The sequence below is a fragment of the Eimeria tenella genome, genomic scaffold (genome assembly GCF_000499545.2).
Source record: "Eimeria tenella Houghton genomic scaffold, Eth_scaff3, whole genome shotgun sequence".
NCBI classification, from domain to species: Eukaryota; Apicomplexa; class Conoidasida; order Eucoccidiorida; family Eimeriidae; genus Eimeria; species Eimeria tenella.
This window is the reverse complement of record NW_013542870.1, coordinates 888,253-912,769: the sequence shown is the minus strand read 5'-3', so window position 1 is coordinate 912,769 and position 24,517 is coordinate 888,253. Positions and strand designations below refer to the sequence as shown.

At 50.0% G+C, this 24,517-nt stretch overlaps 5 protein-coding genes across 5 annotated transcripts; 2 read left to right on the top strand and 3 right to left on the bottom strand.

Moving 5' to 3' along the window:
* Positions 1 to 1,129: 1,129 nt before the first annotated feature.
* ETH_00020005 (uncharacterized protein) lies at positions 1,130 to 1,903 on the bottom strand (the record flags this gene model as incomplete). The annotated part of the gene is made up of 3 exons (XM_013375860.1): positions 1,130 to 1,242; positions 1,403 to 1,462; positions 1,774 to 1,903. The coding sequence occupies 3 exons, from the start codon at positions 1,901 to 1,903 to the stop codon at positions 1,130 to 1,132; spliced, it is 303 nt and encodes a 100-aa protein (XP_013231314.1).
* Positions 1,904 to 9,454: 7,551 nt separating this feature from the next.
* Positions 9,455 to 13,324, top strand: ETH_00020000 (uncharacterized protein; the record flags this gene model as incomplete). The annotated part of the gene is made up of 10 exons (XM_013375859.1): positions 9,455 to 9,608; positions 9,820 to 10,037; positions 10,271 to 10,534; positions 10,681 to 10,812; positions 10,991 to 11,082; positions 11,259 to 11,795; positions 11,963 to 12,239; positions 12,407 to 12,601; positions 12,714 to 12,803; positions 12,947 to 13,324. 10 exons carry the CDS (start codon positions 9,455 to 9,457, stop codon positions 13,322 to 13,324), a joined length of 2,337 nt encoding a protein of 778 aa, XP_013231313.1.
* A 924-nt stretch (positions 13,325 to 14,248) lies between these two features.
* On the bottom strand, positions 14,249 to 18,825 carry ETH_00019995 (uncharacterized protein; the record flags this gene model as incomplete). Its single annotated transcript, XM_013375858.1, has 10 exons — positions 14,249 to 15,882; positions 15,994 to 16,002; positions 16,144 to 16,587; positions 16,740 to 16,864; positions 17,179 to 17,322; positions 17,455 to 17,596; positions 17,740 to 17,833; positions 17,965 to 18,098; positions 18,245 to 18,343; positions 18,438 to 18,825. 10 exons carry the CDS (start codon positions 18,823 to 18,825, stop codon positions 14,249 to 14,251), a joined length of 3,213 nt encoding a protein of 1,070 aa, XP_013231312.1.
* Positions 18,826 to 21,240: 2,415 nt separating this feature from the next.
* On the bottom strand, positions 21,241 to 22,242 carry ETH_00019990 (Chromosome II, complete genome, related; the record flags this gene model as incomplete). Its single annotated transcript, XM_013375857.1, has 4 exons — positions 21,241 to 21,342; positions 21,460 to 21,566; positions 21,683 to 21,780; positions 21,923 to 22,242. The coding sequence occupies 4 exons, from the start codon at positions 22,240 to 22,242 to the stop codon at positions 21,241 to 21,243; spliced, it is 627 nt and encodes a 208-aa protein (XP_013231311.1).
* Positions 22,243 to 23,569: 1,327 nt separating this feature from the next.
* On the top strand, positions 23,570 to 23,896 carry ETH_00019985 (uncharacterized protein; the record flags this gene model as incomplete). The annotated part of the gene is made up of 1 exon (XM_013375856.1): positions 23,570 to 23,896. The coding sequence occupies one exon, from the start codon at positions 23,570 to 23,572 to the stop codon at positions 23,894 to 23,896; it is 327 nt and encodes a 108-aa protein (XP_013231310.1).
* Positions 23,897 to 24,517: the final 621 nt, after the last annotated feature.

The window sequence follows — 24,517 nt, the reverse complement described above, 5'->3', positions numbered from 1 at the left end:
CTCCCCTATGTCGGGGAAGATGAGACCACCTTCTACCTCGCTTTTCGTAGCCTTCTAGACTGGCGGAAGCACGCGAATAAGACTGCAAAGACGTGCTGAAGTGGATTTTATTTGTCGTGTTCATGAGTTTGGAGCTCTAATAACCCGCCATCTCACTGTGGATCCTTATAATGTAAATCGTAACAATGGGGCTTGCAGCGCATGCAGCAACCGGAGGCCCGAGCAGAGAAGTGACCGTCAACTGCAACCTATCCACCCCAATTCGTTTCTTGTATGCAAGCGCCGCCTAAAAATATATGCATTGTGCGTAATGTAAGCTGAGTTCACATGTTCACCTTGGGTCTCCCACTTTGTCCATGACCTCAATACGCCTCTGAGTTCTTCTCAGGCCTCCCGTTCTGACTGCACAGAAGCTGGTGAACACTACGCTCACCCCCTTCAGCTTAACAAACGTAGCGGCCCCCAGACCAGAAGGGCAGTACAGTACTGGTATGTACAGCCCGCTGCCTCACGAGGCTGGACTACCGAAACACGAACAGGGCTGCAGCCATACGCAAGCGCTCACTTCAACACCTTAGCCCAGCTTGAACCGACCAATATGTTCCACAGGCTTTCGCTCAACTCGCTACGGAATAGAACAGTTGTGAAGCGACGCAAAGACTACACCACTCCTACGCGAGCCGTCACTATTCAGCACAAGTTTGCCCCTATAGGTTTGAAAAGGACAGCAGGCTGTCTCCGCAGAAGAGCGTTGAAGGCTCGCACACCACGCTATTGTTAAGGTGTACATGGGAGTGGTGCTCACGCCGTCATGAACGCTAACGTGACGCCCCTCCCCACTCTATTGCGAAGCTGAATGGCGATGCTTTTACGCAGTGTCCAGCGCCAGTGAGAGAAATACTTGCGGGAGCCCGGTATCATCTAAGCGCTCGGAAGGAATGGCATTTCCTCCAGGAAAACCTCAACGGGTCTCACGGTCATGGAAGGCAAGGTCAGCTGAAATCTAGACGTGTTGGGCTATCCGTGATGTTATAACAAAAATGTATCCTCACATGACTAATACAGGTCGGCCAGCCCATTCTACTGTGCACAAGGACTGCCGGGCGACCCAAACACGCCTGCGACACCGTCATGCAGCTTTGCGAGTTTGCGCAGTCCTGCTAGCATAAGCTGTTTTAAAAGCTTCCAATTCACGCTGTAAATGCTCAAGGAATTCATCATCTGGGTCTTCATCATCCCAACCTGCGCACCATATAATAATCGTTTCTCCCTTTGGCTAAGACAGTTTGTCGCACAGCTCTTGCTCTACCACACTGCCTACAATGTGATAAAGAGAGGCGTTGACCAGGTGGTTGAAACACCCAGTTCGCCGAATGAAAGCCTCCGTGCAAAATGTTATCACCTGCTGCATCCCAGTCTTCACTCCACTGCTTTAGCTCCGCGTCCACCGGCACTTCACCACCTGCACGTGCGCATAGGCAGAGCCAAAAGCCGCCTGTACTCTCCCCCTCTCGAAACATTTCCCACGAACCTCCTGCAGCTTTAATGGCGAACTCGTTATGAAGTTATCTGCCAATGGCTTCACCGGAGCTCTCTGATGTACGCTCTGTCGTGTCCCCCATCTGCGTGGACATCGTTTCCTTAGTACAGCAGGCTACTCCTGGAAACCCCCGCCACCCAACAACAACATCTCAGCGAAAAAGCTTTGACTTTGTAGTCCATTCTCCTTGCGACCACAACCATCGGGACACGCTGTATGGTCATAAAACTCACCTATCTCATCGAACTCTTCTAACTCGTCATCTGGCTCATCAAAGGCCTCCTCCTGAGTTTCTGCGCCCGTCTGCTGAGCTGGGGAATCGGTGCGCTGGGGCTCCTCCCCTGCTTCGCCCTGCGATTTCATTTGTGACGCTGAACAAAAAATAGCAATTCAACGTGCAGCGCCAATTGTCAAGAATATGTAATAGTACGATATCATGCAGCAGCACAAGTACGCAAACGTACCCACGAGAGGTGGAAATACCGGTGGAGCGACACCCCAGCCGTCTACCACGCCAGGCCGCTCGTATACCAGCCCAAAAAACCGAAGCTTGGCACTTTCACAGCACGCACAACGCTCTGAAACCGTCAGAAATATAACACGGTGGCAACAACACACTGGGCGTGGTACTTTCGCGCCAAGAGCGGCAGCGGCTGCGATCACATGCAGTCAGCGGCTAACCGTATGGTGAGATGAAAGGTCAACTTAGTTGGGCTCCCTTCTCAGTAGAAAACGGATTTTCAGTGGAGCTGCAGCCACTAAACAGACAGCCGTAGCATGACCAACGCAGACAGATGGCAGCCAGCCCCAAGCAAGTCACCGCGCCTAGCAATCCTTCGGTATGCTGAAGAGTGCAGCAACAAAATACTCGGAGAAACGAGGACCATGCAGATATTTAAAAACTCTACTGTTCGGATTTTCCACACAGGAGTACCGAATTGCTGGAGGGTGTTGTTAATTGCACATTTGTCTTAAACTGGGTGCACTCAGTACGTGTGCAAGCCTTTTGTGTAAGAGTTCCCTTGTACTACCCCAGGCTGTTTAGGGAAGGAACTATAGACACCCTGTTATCGTTACAAAAACCATGTGAGAGCAAGCCCAGCTGGCTTAGAAGTTTAGATTTCTGTGGGGTTTGCACAGTACCTTCCACTGTGGAAGGCATAGGAAGTTGCGAATACATACTGCCTTCGTAATATGGAGTTTTCTTAGAGGAACTATCTACGTGATAACTCGATTCATTGCCTTTTCCTGCATACATGTTGTGTAGGAAGCTCTGCTGCTCTATCTGGGGTAGGGTGTCTTTGAGTGCGGTACTGGCGGAGGAAGACCGGGGCCTGGAGCTCGAAATTCCAATTTTGTATTTCTTTTCTTTTTTTAGTGTTTTTGTCTGTTTTTGTCGTCCCTTTTTTCCTCTTGGACTTTCGCTAGCGTTGTAGTGTCTCCCCCCTTTACGGAAATGTCAACTGGTGTCAACTGCGTGATCCATAGCCACCACTCTTTGTAGTTCATGACCACCGTATTTTCGGAGAAACTTAGCTTGTGATCAAGTATTCGGGCCTTTGGCTCTTCTCAGTCCCGCCCTTCATGATTAAAGTAGGAATCGCCTCCCACAGCTTCGTTACTTTCGACTACTGTCGTACTAATTGAATCCTTGACGCATCCACCTGAGCCTCGTTCTGCCCACGTCCCGTTTAAAAACCAATACCTAAACTGGAAGTGAATTTATTTCTGCTTCATATTTACTACCTATGCACCACAAAGCGTTTCCACTGGTGCAAGTACGGGATAAGAATGCGTTTCTTCTGGTATTGGTGGCGCAGTCAGGTGAATATAAACAGCAGAAATCGATGTGCTATGGAAATGAAATAATCAGCTTGCCAGCAACATTGGATCCTGTAGGATGGTCTATGCAACCACTGAGTACTGATGGTCACAAACCACTGAACCTCAACGAGGAGTGCTGCGATTTGCGCCATTAGCTGGGGAGATCAGCAAAAATCTCTTCAGTAGGAATCAGGAAATTCTAGAGCATGACTCCAATAAGCGAGCTCCTAAATCACACTATTTTTCCCCTCCTACAGGCAGTACGTAACATTCTTCGAGTAGCAACTGTACAAATTGCTTATCTCAAACGCGGTACAGCCAATGATTATCTGAAGGCAGTAACATAAGTAATTTGATACACAAGGGTGATATATGTCAGTTTGTGTCCTCAAGGAGCAGTGGTGAGCTGTCTATGGGCAAGACGAATGCTTCACCACGCTTAATATCTCCATTTTCTGGTTAGTTAAACAGTCAGGAATTCCATTCCTGTCAAGAAGCGTGCTGGTTTTATAGTGACAAATAAACTTGTAGCAATTGAGTGAGCCAGCAGGAAATAACAACTTCACCTCCCCGTGTCACGCCGTTCCTGCTTGAGCAGCTCTCCTGTTGGCGTACTACTGCGGAAAGTTGCCTTGCAGTAAGCGCCATGCAGGCAACATACCGCTCTTTTTCTATCGCATTTTCCTTTTCGTTCCGCATATTTCGTTCTGCGGTTTGCCAGTTTTTCGGGCGGGCTCGCCTCCTGAGCTAAGGCAAGGAGGCAGTGTCAGCCACACCTTGTTATACCAAGAGAAGAAAGAAAACTCCTTCAGCACTCTCCGTGCTTTATAGTGTTGTGTACACGTTCTCCAGCAAGTGTCTGACAATAGCTGGTGCTTTCTAAATTTCTGGCGCGGGCAAGCAGCCTGCTGTCCCCAATGGGCCTCTGTTGCCAACCTTGGCGGTATTACACCTCAAACGCCTGAACGCGATGTGCTCTCTCTCACCACATGCATATCATAGTGTGCTAATTAGTGCAGAGTTGAACTAGAAAAGAATCCAGCATACTGTTGGGTGCCGGGAGAAGGCAATTGCCTGGCCGAATTTGGACGTCAACTGACTGTCCCTCACCACTGCCACGGCATTGCAGCTACTGGGCATAACGCAAGTCATCCAGGAAGCTCCCGTGTTGCAGGCGTCGCCCTTCATCATCTACATGTACAAACGTGCAGATATGCGCACTGCTCAAATGTAGAAGGACTTGGTACGTAACCGGTCACCTGGTTGGAGGGGAATACTTAGCGGGCTTTAGACAATGGCGAGGAGCCCATCATTGTCGCCATTCTGACGAGCATACGTGCACCGGAATGAGGTGCACCGGGTATTAGTGTGCTGGAGATGCTTTGCTGTAACTTACAAAGACACGTTGACAAATGTGGGACTTTTGTCTCCGTTAAACAACAAGAAAAATAGAGTGGCTCCGATAGGTGTGATTTTGCGGGAAAGACAACGAGTGCCGAAGCGAGAAACAGCCGCGGGCTCTATTTTTCACGCTCCACACAGCATTATAGTGGAGGCCCGAAATACTGATTGGGGCCATTTAGTTGGGAAGATGCGAATTGCCGCAAGAAGTAGAAGCGATTAACACGTAAGGGGACTTTCGCTCAGTGCGCCCTGAAGTTCAGCCCAGAATTGAGGGCTGACGAGAGGCGCTGAAGCTTTGATGCCCCTTACGAACACGCTGAGAAGGACAAACAGCAGAAGGATACCGTGTGCATCCCTCAAAATACGGACTAACGATGTCGTTGCTTGCTTCTTTTTCAGTGTCTGTCTCTACTCACCTTTGATAAGTAGTATTCAATATGAACCTATACAGCCAGAATGTGAGGGAAATGTTAGTGCCAAGCCAGGCATAGGTCACTACAATTTGCTGGCTGCCCCAGGAATGAATTCTCTAGCATCTCATTAGAACAAAACACGTGCGTAGTAGACGGGTTCCCAACCCATGGCCTTCTAGCACTTCAGCTTTCCAGAGCACACTATCCATGCACGTGAGGACCAGGTGCGTAATAGGTACGTTCGACAAGAGATGCTCCTGAATGCCCAAGTTTGCCAACCAAGTCAAACAGAAAAGCAGGAAGCTCCGAGACCCCAAATTCGAGCTCAATAAGGCACCAAAGACACCCTGAAAATGTGTGAGCTGAGTTGAGGAGACAACACCCAGAAGACCGTCCACAAATGGGCCAAGCCGGAGAGGTTGCCGGATTACGGCGAAAACGTGAGCCGCTGTGAATCTTCTTCCTCCAGTCGAGTGGCAGTTTTCAGTAGCACTACAGCCGCTGCCACATGACGGGGGCGGCAGCACGAGAGCACTCGTTAGTGCAACACCAACGGTGTTTACGAAGGTAGACCTAGATCAATGCTACTGCCCGAGGAAACAATAAGGAAACAACGGAGAAAATTAGAGCTCTACACGTTTAGTTGGCGACCCACGAGGGCCAACTGAACCCAGGTCAAACAAAGTTGACAAAAGACGTCGCGATTCGACGGACAAGAGGAGCGGCATGATGTGTAGAATGCAAGTGCAAACTACCCAGGAAAAACTGTGCTGCATGCCCATGGTGGAAAATCGCAGCATTCTCTTTAAAAAGCAACACAGAAATCTGCTCGAGGAAAGAAGAATAGGAGAATTCTGGTGTGCCCATTAATATCCAGACACTGACACTGGAGGCGCTGGGTGCCGCGGGAAACACCCCGAACAACGACAATGGGAAAATTCTCGCAGCAAGCATTGACTACTTGGGCGTCGCTTATGAAGACAGTGCAACGGGGAATGTCACCTATTTCGACTGATATCTCCAAGTGAGGACTCGGGTAGTATTGCCTGTGTGTAGACGAGCAGCATGAGCATGGCTTCGTAGACCAGCATGGGGCCACCTTTTGAAATTTAGCATATTAGCGCGGAAATCCGCGCAGCTCGGTCATTCTGTTTCGTGTCATTGAGCTGTCGGGACAGTGCAAGCAAAGAAGCAACTAAAGGAACATGCCATAGGAAGGCCTGATTGGTGCATGTAGACAATCGAAAAAAGCCCTGATCGCACTGACGACGCCGGCAATAAGCTCCACGGTGACTATAAGCATAGAGTATCATAGATTGGCCCCTAGGATGGTGCAGGTGGCGACAAGACTGGAGCGGCCGTTTCTGAGCATGCCAGGTGCCATCCTGCCGCGTCCAACGCACAATAGTGCCTACAAAAAACACGTGGACAAGGCCAGGGCCAGGTAGGGCAGCCAACCAAGGACCGAAACTTTATCCGATAACTATCGAGATAAGCGCTAGGGCTTCCGGAAATGCGTTGCACTCGCCAGGGAGACAGTGACCGCTGGGTGCACGAAGGCATTGAACTCTAAGGACTTGGGTCGTTGCCGATCGTTGGAACAGGGCGGGTTTTGGAGCTCGAAGGCACCAGAGCAGGCATGCTGTGTGTAGCTGAGGGATGTCCTGATTGCACATGTCAGCGCCTAGAATGCTGGCAGGGATAAAGCCAGTCACGATAACAATAGCACCAAGAGGATCATCCAGAGCGATAAGTGCCCTCAGGAGGATTTTTGCCGAAAGGACTGACTCCGCAGGCAACGCTTGGAATGCAGGCGCCGCTGGCCACGCAAGCGACGCAACTGCGGCTTTAGTTGAGACGGAAAATAGAGATTAACAGCATGTTTGATCCAGCATCATTGATCCAGCATCAACGGTGCTGGTAACGCGGGAGTCGATATCCACTTCAACTTCAGCTGCTTCTGGCGAAAAAGCGGAGGAGGGCTATCAAGGGCTCTACGATAACTCGTATGTAGACCCGCTGGGTAATGCACTGGTAGGAAGTTGACTATCCTAGGAAGGGCACCCTAGTATGTTCTCCCCAAGCTACTTCAGGCTCTTGACTCTTGTAAAACAAAATGCAAATGGCGCTACACCAGTGCTTGCTTGGCAGTCCACTGTCTTCAGAGAATGACCACCTCGCGTGAATTCACTAGTGCGCAACTCAAGGCCTTGCTTCGGGGGATTTGCCTACGTCCGAGGATAAGCCTAGAACACAGTTGCCATGAATAATTTCAGCAGCAACGTTCCCAGAAAATCTGTGTGGAACAGAAGATGGAGAGTAACTAGTAGCATGTATAAATATCTACAGGCATGCGCTTCTGTGCTGAGAGTCAGAAAGCTTAAACGATAATAATGGAGGAATTACTAAGTGCTTCCAGTGAGAGTTTCAAGTGCACAAACTACTCAGAAGTGAATGACTGCGAGCAGAAAATATACCGGAAAGGCAAGAGGCTAAAAGAGGGAAGAATCTACATTGAAAGCTAGAAAGGCTTTTGTGACTTTATCTAGCAAAGCTTAACTCAGCGTTTCCTGACTTGTTGTTGGCATTTCCTGTTGAAGGGACTGTGACTGAAAGTAGGTTCCTTCAGAGATGGAGCTACAAACCTGCGAGGAATTTTAGGAGTCTGCTGGCAGAAATTCAAGTGAGTGTTGCAGTTTCAATTAAAGACAAAATGCCTTGTACCATTCAACCAGTAAACTACAGTCCCAAGATTAAGAATTGAGCTAGAAGGCCACCTGCACCAGCATTGCCTCTTTACAGATGACCGTGTAGTGGCTAAGGATAAGTACAGATAGATAAGTGATGCTATCTAGCACCCATTCACAACTTCGCTACAAGTAGGCGCAGTCATAGTGTCCGGAGGAATTATCCAGTTCCATCGTAGGGCACGGCACGCATTCTGTTCCATTCACTAATCGAGATTAGGAAACTGTGTGATTTTTTAAAAATAACGCCGAGCAGCCCAGATTTTCAGTGGGTCGCACTGTGACTGCAGGCCCATCGTTGCTGAATGACCTACTGTGTCTGAACTACAAGCTGCGAGTTACTTTCATTTAAGCAGCACTGGACTATATTTGAAGGTCCAGATAAGCCAAGTACGTATCCACCAGTTATCGGGATGAATCATTAGGATTTCCGCTTAAGCAGCGTGCCATGCTCGGTTTACTCTTGGAGCTCGCAGTGTGAGGCATCCTAGTGCAATCCTCCAAGCTGCAACATTTATTATTCTCAGCCCCTTCCGGTTGCAAGATTTATTATTCTGCAGATGAAGCAGTATTAGATAGTTTTTATTTGGAGAAACCAGACTCTTGCCTCAGACCTTAGCATTGGCTGTTCCGCTGGAAGGCTAGGGATTGGGGCTCGCCCTGTCACGATGGAGCGTGCAGACATACAGATACAAAGGGACACCACAGGCTCTGGAGAAGCCACACCAAGAGTAGACTTGAATCGTTCGCTTTTAAAGGGTCTATTTGGGCTTCTGTAACTCTATTGGGTTCAAAGGTACCTATGTAGCGCAAAAGGAAAATCATGTTGGAGCGAGATGAGGCCGCAGCTCACTACAGAGCTCCTATGAACACAAAATTGCATGATTGCTGCCTGTCTCTTGTTCGGAATAGGGTGGAACAACTTCGTAACACTGAGAGCAATACTGTTTAGTTGTGTCTCAGTTTATTGCTTTGTTATAGTTTGTGACTTTTCGCATTGGGCCCCGCGCAGACTGGAGTGCCTACCAGTGGCTCACTCGGCGTTTGATTCACTCACGTAAGCTTTCGGATCTGCTTATTGTCATTCTGTGGCGTGCTCTGAAGAGCAATCTGAGGGCCAGATTTTCACCGTTTCCTTTTGACGCAGCAAGGCCTGGAAGCATTCCCTTGTGCATTGTCAGGGCTAACCAATATACACTCGTCCCATATATAAGGGAACCCATATCCTACTGGTGTCTGCCAGATGAAGACCTTCGGGGTAGCAAAGCTTCTCATTTTCTCTAGTCGCATAACTATGCTGGCCTAGTTTCCGTCGGTATTTTGCTGGGGAATCGGAAACACATCTAGATTGATTAGGACGAGTCGGTGCCGGCCACTTGCCCAACCTTTCATTGTACTGGAGTTTGGGTGCAACAACTGACATTTTTGCAGCGTCACTCTGGTTCTCTCTCGCGCGGAATTTAACACTGATCGAGGATCCAGGACCGTTCAGGCTTTTTGACAGTTCGGGTTGCTTCAAGCTGATAATGCGGAAGCTCGGCGAAGCCACCGAATTCGTCTACGGGTTGGGCATAAGCTCCCTGCAACCAGCAAACAGAGAGGGCTACAATGAAGACACGCCTTTGCGTTTTGTCAGTGTGCAGTTACAGCTCCCGGATTCGAGCAAGACTTTAGATGTTGGTCAGTGCACCATGCGGCTAGCCTTCCTGGCCCATTGGCAAAATTCAACTAAGCCCGGTCAATGTAACCTTAGCATTAGTTGCCACACACTCGGGACTTAAATGGAGAACTGTGGACACAGCAGGCTTCCTACGGCCTATGATAATTGGATGGCGCCTTAGCAGCCCCGAGGCAGGAAATTCTCTTGTCCTGTGGATGCTCCATGATGCAGACATCCACGCCTTCCTCTTCGAGCACGATGGAACGTACGTGGATTGTGTCTTTTACAAAAACCCCACGTTGGCTGGTAAAAGCGTCCGGCTTCTGCAACAGGAGCAGGAACTACTTGTGGACCTACGCTACATACCGCAGCGGTGTAGCTTCATCGTGTGTACTCTGGCGATATATACCGGCGGCACTGTTGCTCAACTAGCGGATGGCACTGTCCAGGTTAGTACTGCGGACGAGGAGACTCACTTGGGACAGTGGATACATTCGTGTCACTTTGTAACAGCAAACTTCGCCGTTGTTGCGCTTGAATTAGTGGCAGAGAAACAGGGGTTGACGCTGAAGAGTATTTGGGGACATTTAAGACCACCACATTGGAGGTTAAAGACATATGGGTGGAGCTTTGGGCCCATACTCACGTCCCGCTGCTAGCTGTATTGTGGCTTGTGTTGCAGCTGAGCGCCCTAGTCCCTCGTGCTGGGCTAGAGGAGGACACGGAATTTCCTCACCTTCCCTGTGGCCAGATTCCTCCGAGCTCGTCCGACTTCTATGAGTGGGTTTGCCTAGGAGTGCTCCCGCTGAAACCAAGAAGCAGTGACGGAGAGGAATGCGGCATGATGCTGTGCCTGCTCGCACAGCACGGCAGTTTCTGGTATTTTAAACCGGTTTTGAAGCCCGTCACAGCATTCACACCGCAAGGCCTTATTGAACCAGCACAGGTACAACGGTCTTCGACCAATGTTAGAGGGCCATTCACCTTAAATGACTCATACGCAGACTGCGTGAAACGAAATGTTCAGTCAGCACGCATAGTAGGTAGGGGCCGCTTGCGTTACGTGTTATTGTTGTGGTTCTTTAACTTCAGGATTTCGTCACAAAGCACCTTGCAGGACTGAACGGCAAATCCCGTGGGCTAGAGCTTGGCTCTTTGGTCAGGGCTGCTCTTGATGGCACACACGTAGAACTCGACCTGACGGATACAGAGGAGAGCGCAACAGTGAGTCTGTTTCTTGCCGTCAGGGAAACACTTCAGAAGCACTACGTTCCTTGGTTTCAGTGCTCAGGAGTTCAGTTCTTCTCGTGCTCGGTACTCAAAGAAGCAGCATAGAAGGCCAAGAAGTGCGTTGTTTCTGGGGTGTGCTTTCTCTTGCCTTGCACGTGTTTCAATTCCTTAGCCAGGAGCTATGGCACCAAGTTATAAGGAGGATGTTGAAGCTGCCGACTTGGCGGGAAGCCAGCAAGATAGCCAGAAATCTGAAGCCCTCTGGTAAGATGAGCTTTGTAGCTTTCCGCAGAAGGCGTTTCGGAAGTTTCTCAATATGGCATTTTCGTTACTAGGACGCGTGGCACTTTGGTTGCCACTGACACGTGAGTTCCTGTAGAGGTCATTCGGACGGCTTTCGGCTTCACCTGATGTGAACAACATGCGATTTTTTGTTGCAGTGCTACTGATGAAGAAGTGGCGGGAGATGTAGGTGGTAATGGCGAGCCAGCATGGAGTGGCAGCGAGCAGCAGCATGATGGCTTTGTTCCTGAAGAACAAGCGACTTACCGCACAGGGCGAGGTGGAATGCATGCAGGTGTGGATCCAGGGAAGGCCACTGGCGAACAGCAAACGCCAATATTGAAGGCTCCGAAGGGTTTTCCATGCAGCAGTGCTTCAGCTGAGAGCAAAAGGAAGATGGCCCCCCAGAAGCAAACAGGCGGCTACATGCCTAAAGATGGTGGCGGCACTGGCTTTGGAAATGTGGGACACCGTGAGCACTCCCTGCACCATGGTGTAGGCCATGGAAAAAGAGACACAAGTATGCAAAAGAACGTTCCGGACATTTTAATGAACAGGGAGAATCTTAGTGATACGGAAGGGAGCTACCGAAAAACAGCGCGGTCCATTGATAACTTGGTTCGTAGAGGTGCTACAGGGAGGGTCAGCCGCCCTAACAGGAAGTCAAAGGCCAGTGGTCGGTGGCCTCGTAGCAAGTAAGCCGGCGCTTAGCCCGCAATTGACGTCACCAACTTTGTCTAAGCATGCAGCGGCATCTGGGCAGTGTGAGCGCATTCGCTCCTGGAGTTTGGCGACAGTGTAGCTGCCAAGCGCGCGAAAGTTGTGCTGAGGAGCAGTTTTGTGTGCTATGCGATCCTTGCAGCGAAGCTGTTAATGGAGAGCCTTTGTTTACATCGTTCCCTCTCCCAAATGGGTACAGATATGAGCAATCTGATGAGGCAAGCTCAGAGCACATGGCGAATGGAGCTGGTGGGGACGATTCGTGGAAGTATTCTGTCGAAAGGCGCTTAAGTGCATTGGAACACTCCGTAGAGGACATACAAAGTGACATTCAGACCATAGCCGCGGCAGCGTCTGAAATGCAGAAGAACACTAAGGTTTACCTCCAGGAACTTCGCGAGAAGTTTACGGAGCTGAAGGTACGCATCACCCACAAAGTGGCATCTTAGGCCATTGTCAACGTATATAGCGCCATTGGCTGCATAGGATTATAATGTGTTTATGTTCATCACCCCGAGTTATGTGTGTATGCGGGGAACGGCTTTTGAATGGCTTGTATGCAACGTGGGTACCTTTTTGTCTTCAGAGCGACGTAGCTTCAGACCTCGAGTCTGCGCTGTCGGGCCCTCTAAAAGCTCTTAGCACGAGAGTAAATGACATCACCAGTGTAGGAACTGATGCGGGGCAATTTGCAGAGCAAACGAAGAAGCTTTGGGCAGTAGATCGAATGGTCCTTCTTGCCGAAAGGAACTGGCACCTGCTAGCTCAATCCATGTCAGAGGTAAGTAGTGTGTAGATAGGTCTGTGTGCGTGCCTTGGAGCTTGAACTAGCTAGTACTAGCAGCACAGCTATGGTTCTTATTCCCGGCGTGCGTTGGAAACATTGATTGCAGCTTCGCTTCCAGTTATCGGGACTTGAGCAACGCATTGCGCAAGGAGCACCTTCAGGAGATCCCACTGAGCCTCCGACTGACGGCCAAAAGGTTTGGCTAATTAGCAAAACAATAAAGTTGTATTTCATAGAAATTTGCACTTCGTTGGGATTATTTTGAGAGTCCCGAGGTGTAACTAAGGGCATCCCGCTGCTGTATGGGGTCTACGTGAGGCTGTTCGATGTTGCACTCAGGGGCTTCCAGTATCGCTGCATTCGTGCTCCCCTTCAAGTGCTCCTCGATCGCAAGATTCAAAACTCAACGAAGCACAGACTTGCATTCTAGAGGGAGAGGTGAGCGTGGCGGGGAACCAGCGGCAAAGCACATTTGCATCGAAGGCTCTGAAGGAACTCAGCCACATGCAGATCCACGCGGAAGCATTTGGCGCTTGTTTACGGCAGCTGGCGAGTGGTACCGCCCCCGATGGTTTAAAGGGGCTTGATCCGGTTGAACGCCGAGTTCTTTCTTTTGCGGGGACTCCGAAAGTATTTGCGGCATTACACGAATTGGAGAGAGCTCTAGACACTGTCAATCTGTGTAGCTCAGGGGTTGCCGGCACGCGGTTATACTGAGTGCCACGATAACGCAAACTTCATCTTGCACAGACTGCAAGCGCCAACGTGGAGTTGGCGCTTGCAGTTTGTACAGGCTCTCAGCTACGCAGGGGCCGAAGACTCCTAAAACTGACGCGATGCATCGTTTGCTGCTTGCTATTAATTTTTACAGAATGCCATCTCTGAATATGCTGTTGCACACGCACTCAGTAGGATATTTACTAGCAGGTGAGCCCCAAAACCCGCATTCCAAGTAGCAGGAACTGCATAGTTCTCGTTTAACCGTTCTGTTCCATGAACGAGGACCACGGAAATTAACCTTGGTGTTAGGGGACAAGGCCAAGATACAGCCATGGTGTGGTTCTAGTTGGGGTTGCGCTATAATGAGCTCCGCAGGTCTGGCTTCTTTGAAATTCATGTTACTCAGCTATAGTCAGTACAAGAAATGTACGATGTTGTTACCTGTTCGGCCCATGGACGTAAGACACTCTGGAACAGTCTTCGCTTCAGTCCTTTTGCGTGGGTGAACCTACGCGGGATTTCGAGTTCCGCAGCACTAACCTGTAGCCCAACTTGAAGAATTATACGGGGAACGCTTCTCATCTCGAGAGCTACACACCACTGACGCAGCCGCTGAGGTTGCGACTAAGCCGTATCGGCAGCAACAAAGCTGCGGCTGGGCAACTAGCTATTCTAATCCCACGAGCTCTTGCTAGTTCTTGCTAGTTCGTCTTGGACACCTATATTTAAAAGGTGACGACGAAGAGAATACGTCCCCGTGAAGCATTAAGAGTTGGAAAACCTGCACACGGTAAGTATTTAAAAAGTCGACTTTCACGGCATAACTCAGGCAGGAAAACTTTAAAACTGCTGGCAGTTTACACCGTGGGAGTAGCTTCCCCACATTTTGCTTGTATAGGTAGGCTGTTTGGTGCATTCGCATTATTGCGATGGCACCCAATCAACCGACGGCATCTTCGACATCGAGAGGCGGTGCTGTGGCGAATTCTTCACACGCTGGCCTGTAGGTACGGTAGAAGTATGTTTACTTAGCATAGCGCCTCTGCCCCTACAGATTGCCCGCAGGAAAGCCAGTGCCCACGCAACCACTTTACAGACGAGTAGAATAATGCCAATGATGACGATACTCACTAGGCCGAGAGCAAGCAAAGATGCAATTAGTATGCAGAGGTGACACAAATACATGCGACTTTCCGTGGGACCTCTCCAGCCTTGACAGGTCCACTGACCAATACCGCCGTGACGCTCTCGCTGTTTTGAAGCAAATGAAGACAGGAGCTTCTCCTTCGCAAGATGCCCTGTGACCGCGTCAAAAGTCCGTGAAAGGATCCATGTCTTCGTCTCCAGCAGTTCCACAAGCATCCAGCTGTCGGCTACTGCACGGGCCCCTCGGTCAGTGACAGATATTCCTTCCTCTAGCGGAGGAAGGGAAGCTTTTCCCGCACTTGGCTGACGATGAACTGCGGGTATATCCACAACGGTGCATACCAAATGAAGATCTGCATCGAGATCTGCGAAGGCGCCTGAGTCAGCAGGCTGGCTTGCCACTCCCCGATGAAATAACTCATTTATCTCTTCACGCTGTTGTTGTCGTCGCGGGCTTTGTAGTTGCATGCACGCCCGTCGTAATAGTCCATCACTTGCTGCAGAGAACAGCCCGTGAACGAGCAGCCGATGCATCACTTTGCCCTCCTTCGACGTCAATGAGTGAGACTTCTTTACCGCAAGAAACCGTGTGTGAATGATTTTATGCGGCAGTAATCGCCTTGAAGCTGCTGCACTGGCTAGCCTAGCAGCGCGCAACTTTGCAGACATGCGTGCTAGCTGATCTGTTGCAGCACTGAGGCGCAGAACTGCAGCATCACCAAAGGGAAGGCTATTTCTATACGCTTTTCGGCGGGAATCCAATTCGAATATCTTGTCCCACAGCCAACGAAAAACTGAATCAACGAGGGACTTCGACTTCGGCACGCCTGAAACAGCACTCCACGGAGTAAGCAGGCTGCATGAACCGAATAACTTATTCCTTGTACGCGTTAAGTTGATATCCACGCCGTCTGACCCCTCATCTTCACAAGCGTGGCTCACGAGCAGCGCTGAGTGGAGCTGTAACAACCGCGAAAACAATATAGCATTATCGCCGAGTGCGGACCACGTGTAAGTCTCAAAGTCATGTGACAGATCCATGAGACGCTCCAAAACTGTCGCGCGCTCATAAAGCTTCGTTTGCAGCTCATTTACCAGGCGCTTGCGCTGCTCCTTATATTTCTGAAGTTTGTCTTGGAACTTGACCGAAAGGCTCCGGGTCAATTTACGATGCAAGTTTAGTGGTCGTTTCTGCTGCCGCCGATGATGAATGTCACGCAGTGTTTCACTTTTCTCCCTCACACGAAGAAGCTGAACAGTCGACCCAGGGCCTCCTCCCGAGCTCTGCAAAGCAACATCTTGCTGTGACGCTGCACTTTCGTCCACAGAAGGAAACAAAACAATGTGCAGCGGGTTTTCGATGAATTCAAGCTCTCCGAAATTGCGTTCCGTGTAGAGCAAACGAGGCCCTGAAGCAAAAACTCAGCGGCTTCGGAAAGACCAATGAAGGAAGGAACAAATACCAAACCATGCTTGTCGTCATCCTGTAATGTATAGAGCTTTGGAGGGGAGTCCAGTACCTGTATTGTCTGAATTGAGAGAAGACGCAAATGGAAGCCCTTCAGTCAGGAAATAGGTAGCTAGTTCTACCATTGCTGGAGTAGCTCGGCACATTGACTCAGGCACGCCATGCCCCAGTCCGCTGCTAGTCATATCAAAGAGATACACACTTGATTGGTCTTCGCTGAGCCACCCATCCTGCTCCACTTCATCAGGAGCAAATGGCGGCGCCGGGAATGCCCCAGAAAAGGCAGGCGCCCGTGGGCGCCTCCATTCTTGCCTTGGAGCAAACACATTTGGCTTTGTTGCAACACGGAAAAGGGCTAACAAGAAAAATGGGAGGTGGCGAGGAATCCACCGGAAGAGAGGTGATTCGGTGTGCAATGGAATACAGCATTGCAGTGAAGGGTCGCAGCCACTGCTCGTTTTGTGGCCTTCAGCTTGTTCTTGCTTCAGAACCATATTCAGCTCATCGCCATCAGAGTCAGCCAGTCGCCGTAGTTGCTGGAGGGGAGTTGGATTCCCAGTTGTAAGATTGTGGAATGCAGTCAAAAAGCTTCTGGCTTCTGGCTCGTTAAGACACCAGTTTTCGGGGAGGCGCTGGCAATGTACAGCTGAAACAGATGGCTCAGGAGATTCGCCAACACTCCCCTAACATTCCAAGAATCTGCCGATCGTACTAACTGACAGAAGTCGTACTCTGGCCAGTAAACACGAGCGTACGTATAAGCACCTATTACAAGCTGCCCATCTTTGAAAGACGTACCTGCAAACTCCGCATAGTGCGTGTCCCCTGAGAGGATAATCGGTGTTTTAGCAGCAGAGCCTGCTAGAAGCGCAAAAAGCCGCTCTCGAGCCCAAGGGAAGTGACTCCAGGTCTCTGTTACTAATCTTACGCATGCATACACAGACAGAATGGGATGTTTGGATGCCCACGTGTTTGTGTCTGCCAGTCCGCAAATAAGTTTAGCAAGGAAATGCTCCAGAAAAGCCAGCACTTTAAGCACACAAGGCCAAAGCAAGAAACCTGACAGTTCCACTTCAGTTAAACCGATACAAGCACGCAAAATTGGTGGGTCTTGCGAACCAAATTGCCCAAAACTGCCCGACGGGCAAACCAACGAATTATGCGGTGCACGTAGAGCAGGGGTGTGCCTACAGGCAAGCTGTTTCTATCCAGAAGCTAGGCATTTTATTTCTCTTGCCTGTGGTTAGCAAACGCCTGCAGGGATGAGACTATTACATTGACATCTGCCGTCGACATTTGGAGCTCCTGCTGTAGCCATGCCCACTGCTGCTCTCCCAGCATGTCGCCAAGATCCATGAGCCACCAGCTATCTTTTTCAAAGCTGTACATTTCCATACATCGCAAGACTTCATGTGCGGCTTCAACATGCCTCGTCGAGCAACAGAGGTTCACAGCGCAGAATGTTTGCAGTGTCCTTGTCATCTAAAACTTCTGCCCACCCTGATGGACGCACCGCAGGTCAAGAAAAATCAATTTAACAGTCAAATCTTCCCCCAGGTAGATTTGGTGAGATGAATACACGCCTCTCCATTCTAGCGAGCGAATGGCCTCAGATCTGCTTACGCCCAAGAAGTCGAGCATGGCTTCCTTCGACTCTACAGCACAAAACGAGATATAACTCAACCGCAACCCGAATTCTGTAGTCGAAGAACACTGCTTTTAGGACCTGCGGAGACTTGTGGCTGAGTAGAGGTTAGGTCACCGTGCAAAAGAGATTGACTACGCACTGGATGCACACCATATTTGAAAGAGTACATCTTGTTGGCATTGTCTTCACCCATATCATGGTCATCCCAAGTCCCTACAACAGCAGGTACTCTCTTCAAGAATTCCTAAGAATGACACGTAAGCAGTAACATATAACAAACGACTGCGGATAAGTAAGTCGACGTTCTGTTAGAACAGTGCCAGTAGCCCCAAATCAGTAACGCCTGACAAGGTCTGCACACTTCTTTCGTCTGACCCTATATTCGTTATTGGCAAGTTGACTATTGTATGCTGCGATGAGGCCCGGTGGCGGGATTGGTTTCTTCCCCTCCGAAAGCTTCCACAAAAAATTCCTCGAATCTTTTGCAGTTGGAAGCTGCATGTGATCCGCTGCAGATATCGTTCGTAAAGGGCACACGAATCAATAAGTCGGAAACTTATAGAGTGTTTGGCATGAGCAGTGCATGCATGGCATGGTTGGTAGCTGGTCTTCATCATCTGGTCTTCATTAGAAAGTCAAAACAGGGCACTGTTACCATATACATTGTCCCCCATCCAAAGAAAAGCCCGAGGCTTTCGGCGGCTGATGTATTTCCAGACACGCCGCCCTTCCAAATCATGCTCCTCATCCAGCCCTGAGTGACGCGACACCAACATCTTTGGTGCAAAGAACCTTCGCCCAGAACGCACAGTTCCTAATCCTGTTTGCATCTTTGCCTTCGGGCGTACCTTCTGGTTGTCTATTGCACGAAGCAAATATAAGCCGGTGCGGTTCCAGTGGGTGGTGGCCTAAGTCGTGTGGGGGAAAAGACGATACGTGAAAGGACTCAAAAGGCTTCCAGAATGCAGGGGATGGGTTAAAAGTGTAGCTCTGGTCCCATTTTTCCTCCCCCTCAAACGTTGCAGGGGCCCGATACGCTCCTGCTGCCAATTTAGAAGAGCCCTCTTGAGACAACGCCTCTGGTACGTCCTTGCTCAACACGACACCCCCATTGAACAGGATCAGCAATGATAAGCGACAAACGAAACGCACAGCTGAAACACCTCCTGTTGAGCCTCCCCATGTTGCCTTCACATTCGACAAATTAACGGGACCGTAAAGATTTCGAGACTTCATCGCCTCTGCAGCGTTGTTCGCATTCACCAACCAGAGACTTGGGCACTTCACCAGACATCCAGCTACAACAAAGCGTTCATGTCCAGGTAATCTTCAGCTACCGCTCTTGTTTTCTCGGCGAATGGAGGACGGAGCAGCCGGCCTGAAGGCCGGTGAATATTATGGAGATGCGGTGACCAAGACTGCGGTCATTTCCATGTTCAACTGTCAGCAGCTATCAGCGATTCTAGTGACACGGACGAGCTGGCAATGAATACAGTCGTCATAGAAAGGCTCTCTGAAGGACCACCACTGTGATTTTATAGCAAAAAAAACTCGCTTACAAGTGGCCAATCCTCACCACATACCTCGCCCTCGGTCACCGAGGAAAGTCGCCGTGCTTCATGAACCACACAAAACTGTGCACAGTGGTACGGGAATGTCTTAATGGAGTGCATCCAAAGCTCTGATTAGACATGAAGAAGTTTACTGCAGCCCAGGTCAGCAGCCCGCCAGCCCCAACTGAGCCCGATGTAGCCATGGTGTTGCAATGAAGGGATCAAAGTTCCCATCGAGAACAAGGGCACCAATCCGGTTTATTTAGACAAAATCATCTGTCCGGGCTCCTTGCAAGTATCGAAAATCACGAGGATGGGAAGTGTGTACAGGTGATTTGTCGGAAGCCGTCGTGGAGGTTACGAGAGCCGTCAACCGAGGGTCTTCATCATCTCTCATAATGCCGAAGTGGAGTTTATTTCCTCAATTACATTTTCTATCTCACGTGAAGGAAATTCGCTTGCGGTTATACCCAGGCCGGACTGCGTCTGAAGGATGTCGACAGCTCGGTTGCATGCTGCGTAGCGACAAGATACGGAGGAATTTCCCTAGCCTGAAGTCACGAGTTGAGTTCTTAGGGTAGGCTGCTCAAAGTTGATGACGTTTGGGTTGCGATGAGTAACAGCACCCTCTGGTCATCGATGTCGCGGTGCGTGTGGGAGCATTCAACCCAGGAAGATAGCAATAGCGACATCACACTGGAGAGAACTGCGACCTGCGTTCGCCCTCCGCAGGTACGATGCGCCGTCTGAAGTACATCTGGAGCTAAATAACGGAAAGAAATTCAGGTGAGGGAGTTGGACGAGGTAGTTAGATGGTCACCCCTTACGAATCACTGACTCTTGAGGCTTTGGAAGGACAGTGTGTCGCTGGTCCCTCCAGTGATACTGGGGGAGCTCGCCTCATTTTAGTTCTATTGGGCAATTCTGTGTAATGCTGTGTATGCTGAAGACTACTCGCCGACGGCTTTTCCCTTCAAGAGCTGCACATGCGCATAGACCGTGAACAGTATCAGCGTAAGCCAAACCCGTATTCTTATGCACCTATCTCCATACGAGTCTGAGTAGCTTCTTCTGTCGTGCACTCCCTCAATTTGATGAACTGCACTTCTCTGCAGTACATGTGGAGCACATCAAGAAGCACGCTGCAGACGCTGTTGCTGATGAAGATGGATAAAACGTGGTGCTGACGCCATAAGAGCAAATGCGCTTCAAGATATATTCTAATCCAGGCAAGCCAAAGGGCCCACAATGGCGGGGGCTACCTAGGAGCCACCATTATCAGCCTCAACGGATACGCATCCATTCACGGCTCGTTGCGCGAGGCTTTGTCACTATTCCGGCCCACCGTGAAGTGAACTGTCGAAACTGTCGCAACTGTTAATACGTAGCGGCGTTGCCCCGACGTACGGGTCCGTTTCTAAGCATCTTGTTGAATGGTTCCCTCTACAAAGCCGGAGCTCGTTGACCGCGCGCACCCTTTACTTTCAGCGTGAACAAAGGGGCTACATCAGTTCTCCCTTGAGTCGCAATTTCCTCGTCTACTGGCGGCTAACAAGGACTAATTTTAGCACTCAAGTGGCAGGCTAGCACCTCAACTGTTCGTAAAATACATTTGGCTCGTTTTTCCCTGTATAAATGAGCTGGTGCTCACATGTGTAGACATGCTCCGTGCTAGCGTGCGTTTCTGAGTATCCCGCATCAACATGCGCGATAGCAGGCTGCCTGAATCACGCCCAGCTGAAGTTCGATCACCTTCAGAATCGAAGGTCAGACGGCAACAGGGAAAAGGCCAATCAGTATTTCAGCGGCACTGCGGATGCTTGCTAACACCATGTCCGCGCGAGGCATGGCAAGAGGCTTTCCCCAGCCCACGTTCGCGGGCTACTTATGGTTGGCACTGACCCTGAGTCGCGAGTTCCTCCGTCTTCGTGTTGCATCCTTCTCTGTAGCCACATTACGCTTCGCGCCCCCCTCCATGGAGGTCATTCACATGAAGAAACATGCCACTCCCATTCGAGTCATGAAGGCTTTCGCCGTGCAGCTACTTCTGCGTTTCTTCACTGCTCTGAGGCAGCTCTAGTTTCCCGCTGGCGAAAACTTATTCTGTGGCAGCCGCGTCAGCAGCCGGAGTCTCACTCTTCACGGACAAGAATGGATGAGTCAACAAGTACTTCTCCGGTAACCAGTTCGAACCTCGTTCCTGCAAGCATTTAACAACTGCACGCCTAACAACCTGCAGTCAGTGGTCAGCTAAGTGCGGGATGACGAGCATGCGAAGCTGACCACGTGGAAAGGCCAAGAGTGGTGAGGTGCTCACTTTTCGCCTTCTGTCCAAATAGCGGGTCATTGGGTTGCTGTTCTCTGCTCTTTCTCTCTCCTTGTTTGCTAGCATCCACTCCAACGTGAAGCGCTTTGGCCGAATACCTGCCACCGCGCCGCACAGGTGTGTAGCACTCAAGTGTTTTGCAGCGCGTCTGCCTCGTATGATGCATCTTTTCCAACAAAGTGAAATTTGGCGACAGGGCATACTTTGAACGTACCAACGAGGGAGAAAGTCGTTATCATGAAGGCGACGGTTAGGGAAAATAGTAGTAGAGGCACGGACGCCACTATCATGTTATGCTGCAGCAGCCATGCACTGCAAAAAAGAAAAGAACAGACCGGACCTTTCCCTAGAGGGACCGAAGGCTACTGAATGACAGGAAGGGTTGAGCGCAGACGCTACTAGCTACAGCATGACCCTTGAAAACACGTGAGCCTGGCTGCATTGTTGGACGTACTAATGCGCGGGACTATCCCTTGCGAACTGCCCCTTGTAAACTGTGTGAAAGACGCCAACTGGGGCCAAATACCACCGCTGCCAGTCATACTTGTGGTTGTACGTGGTCTGGGTAAGCCGGTACACTTTGGGGCTGCCATCTGGCTCAAACTCTCGCGGGGGAGGGGAAGGAATATGCAAATGAGGGCTGTGAGTGGCAATACATCGAATATCAGATATGGCAAATGGAGAGAAGCTGCATTTGCCAAGTCTGGCGGCTGCACTGTTCAAGGGCAGTGCCGCAGGTTGTGCGCATGCGCGACCAAGAAGGCAGGGCAACATCGCGAAGGCTTGCAAAGATGTCCTTATTTAATACATGAAATGCAACCATGATTGTTACTTTGCTTGCGCAAAGATGCGCTTTCGCAGCATGCAGGTGGGACTGTTGCTGGCTGCTGAAGAGCGGCGAGCCCACTCGGCGAGCGCACTCACGTCAATTCAAATAGCGTGGATTGGTAGCCTACCAGTGCGGAGCCAAACTGGAGAGACTCCTCACACAATTTTCCAACTTATAGAAATACAAGTTTTGATTCACACGGTGGAAGTATCACTGGCGTATTTTTTGTAACACAGTGCCGAAACGGAATGCTACAACTCTCTAGGAGAAGAGCACAACTGCAGAAACAGTAACTGAAGACGATGAGAGTGGAGCCTCTGGTGTAACAACTATATTTTTATAAATAAATAAAGTGCAAATTTTTGCAATGTTTAGAGAGACTGGCACGGGGAATGTGCCTAGAGAATACAAGACACTGTTCCAGAGCCGTGGGATTCCTGCTCCGTTAGGCTGCTTACGTTTGCCTTCCATGGCGCCCAAATAGGTTTAGCAGAGTTCAATATCTACATTCTTCGAACAAAGCGGATTTCCTGGAACTGTTCTTTTGTTCAAGCTAATTCTGAGTTTGCTACAGCGCGTAGTTCACCAGCATCAATAGGCCCTTACCAAAACTCGCGGAACTGCAGGTAGAGTATAGATTCAGAAGGACTCGACAAAGGCCACCTGGGTGCGTCTTCCTAGAAAATTCATCACTCTCCTGACTTAATATCTCCTCCTCATTCCTCACGGGCTGCGTGCGAGGACCATAATTAGTACCGGCAAGCAAAATCCCGCATGCTCTGCGAACGAAATCACAACTTGAAGAGAGTCCGAAAAGGCCCTTATTTATGCGTCCTTACGAAAGAGTAACAAGGGGCCCAAAGGCGCATGTGGCTCAAACGGGCAGACTACTGTAGATGCCACAAAACGAGAAGCGCCCAAAACCATCCGCGTCCTTATCCAGAGACAAGTCATAGCCTCAGACTGTCTCCTCTGACCTCATGCTGTATACATGTAAATGTAAGCGTATGTTTATTTAGTCCTCGCGTGATCAGGATCGAGGGAGACAAAGGAGATGTCGTGCTGCGCGGTTCCTACTGCGCTGTCTTCTAGGGTCGTGTCCCGCAAAAGGACGCTCTAAAAGCGACGGTAGGAAGTACACCGAGAAGATGTGATTTTGGCTGTGTGGATGAACCGGAAACAAAGCACCACTGAGGGGACAGTGAACCGTTTTCGGTCGATGAGCTAGCACACGTCCCTTATGGGAAAGCGCAGGAGGAAGCATGAGGGGCAATGCTACGAAACGCGACAGCGACAATCCAAGGACGCGCAGGCCTTCAAAACAGCGGAATGACACAGACGTCATGGGAATGCCGGCTCGAGGAGGGACAGGAAGCCCGCCCCAAAGTCCACGAATATGAGGTGAAGTACAAATACAACCACGAAGAGCAAACAGTTGTGAGCAGTCAAGTAAAACCTCCAAATGCGCAGGATAAAGTGTATTCAGTGCTTAGCAGACTCGATGCCTACAAAGACCCAGCAGAGCCACAGAGGCAAGATTCCACGACGCCACCACAAGGTTCCTGCGCATGCACTCGAGTCCCAGTTTCCAAGGAGTAACCGCGCACGAAGGATCTGGAGAACGTACCAATGAGGAGCCCGTCGAACTAGAAGATCAGCTGAAACTGGGAAACGTACACGATTTAACCAAATCGCCTGATTCGGAAGCGAAACACCAGGAGAGTCGGGGATTTCAGAACAGGAAACTAGAATCGGCCACGGGCACTACTTTGTTGTTAATGTGCCAGAAACGCCCTCTACTAATGATTAATTTCCAACATGCCGCGTCGATGTCTGAACAACGGAGTCAAGTCGTTGAAAGACATGTATCTGGCTAACATTTGGACCACCGCCATGGGTGTGCAGCCGCATTTCACCTTCCCCTATAAAATATTTTCATACCTTTACCATATTTGTGGTCGTTCTACTCAGGGGCTTTCAATGTTTGCCCTGCCTACCTGTTATACGGGTGCTTCGGATGAGGCCTGTTCCGGTGTTCAATGATACACCTCCCATGAAGGCGCATATCCCATAGTGATGGCACAGATCTTCTTTTGGTCGAAGGATTCGTTGAGTGTGCTCTACTCACTATGTGTGTGGGGAAAGCGGGAGCTCATACCCTCCAGAAAATGTTCCAAGCCATAGTGCTCCAAGCACTGCTTCACTTCTACGTAGGCTTAC